This window comes from Pygoscelis adeliae, unplaced genomic scaffold, assembly GCF_000699105.1.
Source record: "Pygoscelis adeliae isolate BGI_AS28 unplaced genomic scaffold, ASM69910v1 Scaffold359, whole genome shotgun sequence".
Lineage (NCBI taxonomy): Eukaryota > Metazoa > Chordata > Aves > Sphenisciformes > Spheniscidae > Pygoscelis > Pygoscelis adeliae.
Window position 1 is genome coordinate 1,491,653 of NW_008825553.1, and position 370 is coordinate 1,492,022.

At 61.1% G+C, this 370-nt stretch overlaps 1 protein-coding gene across 1 annotated transcript in view; it reads left to right on the forward strand.

Annotated features, from left to right (window-relative positions):
* The window catches only part of LCK (LCK proto-oncogene, Src family tyrosine kinase), a gene marked incomplete at its 5' end in the record, with an annotated part of 4,778 nt that overhangs the window by 4,020 nt on the left and 388 nt on the right, over nucleotides 1–370 (forward strand). Inside the window, one exon of the mRNA XM_009332220.1 lies at nucleotides 104–235. Coding sequence (XP_009330495.1) covers nucleotides 104–235 — 132 coding nt within the window. The remainder of the gene's footprint in view (nucleotides 1–103; nucleotides 236–370) is intronic.

Below are 370 nucleotides of genomic sequence, written 5' to 3' on the forward strand. Positions count from 1 at the left end.
AGGGCCTGAGGCTGCCTCGGCGTCGTCACAGCAGGTTAGGCAGAGAGGGATGTTTCCAGCTCAGCCGTAACGTTTTATTTTCTCCCCTCCTGCCGTTCTTCAGGAGCTAAATTCCCCATTAAGTGGACGGCGCCGGAGGCCATTAATTACGGAACGTTCACCATCAAGTCCGATGTCTGGTCTTTCGGCATCCTGCTCACGGAGATCGTCACCTACGGCCGGATCCCGTATCCAGGTCAGGATTTCCCGGCAGCTGCGCGGCAGAAGGGCTCTTGCACACACACGCATGCAAGCGCACACCCACGAGTGCGTGCATGCACTCCCGCACGCACGCACGCACGCCCGCCCCGAGCCGCCCCATCTGGCTCCC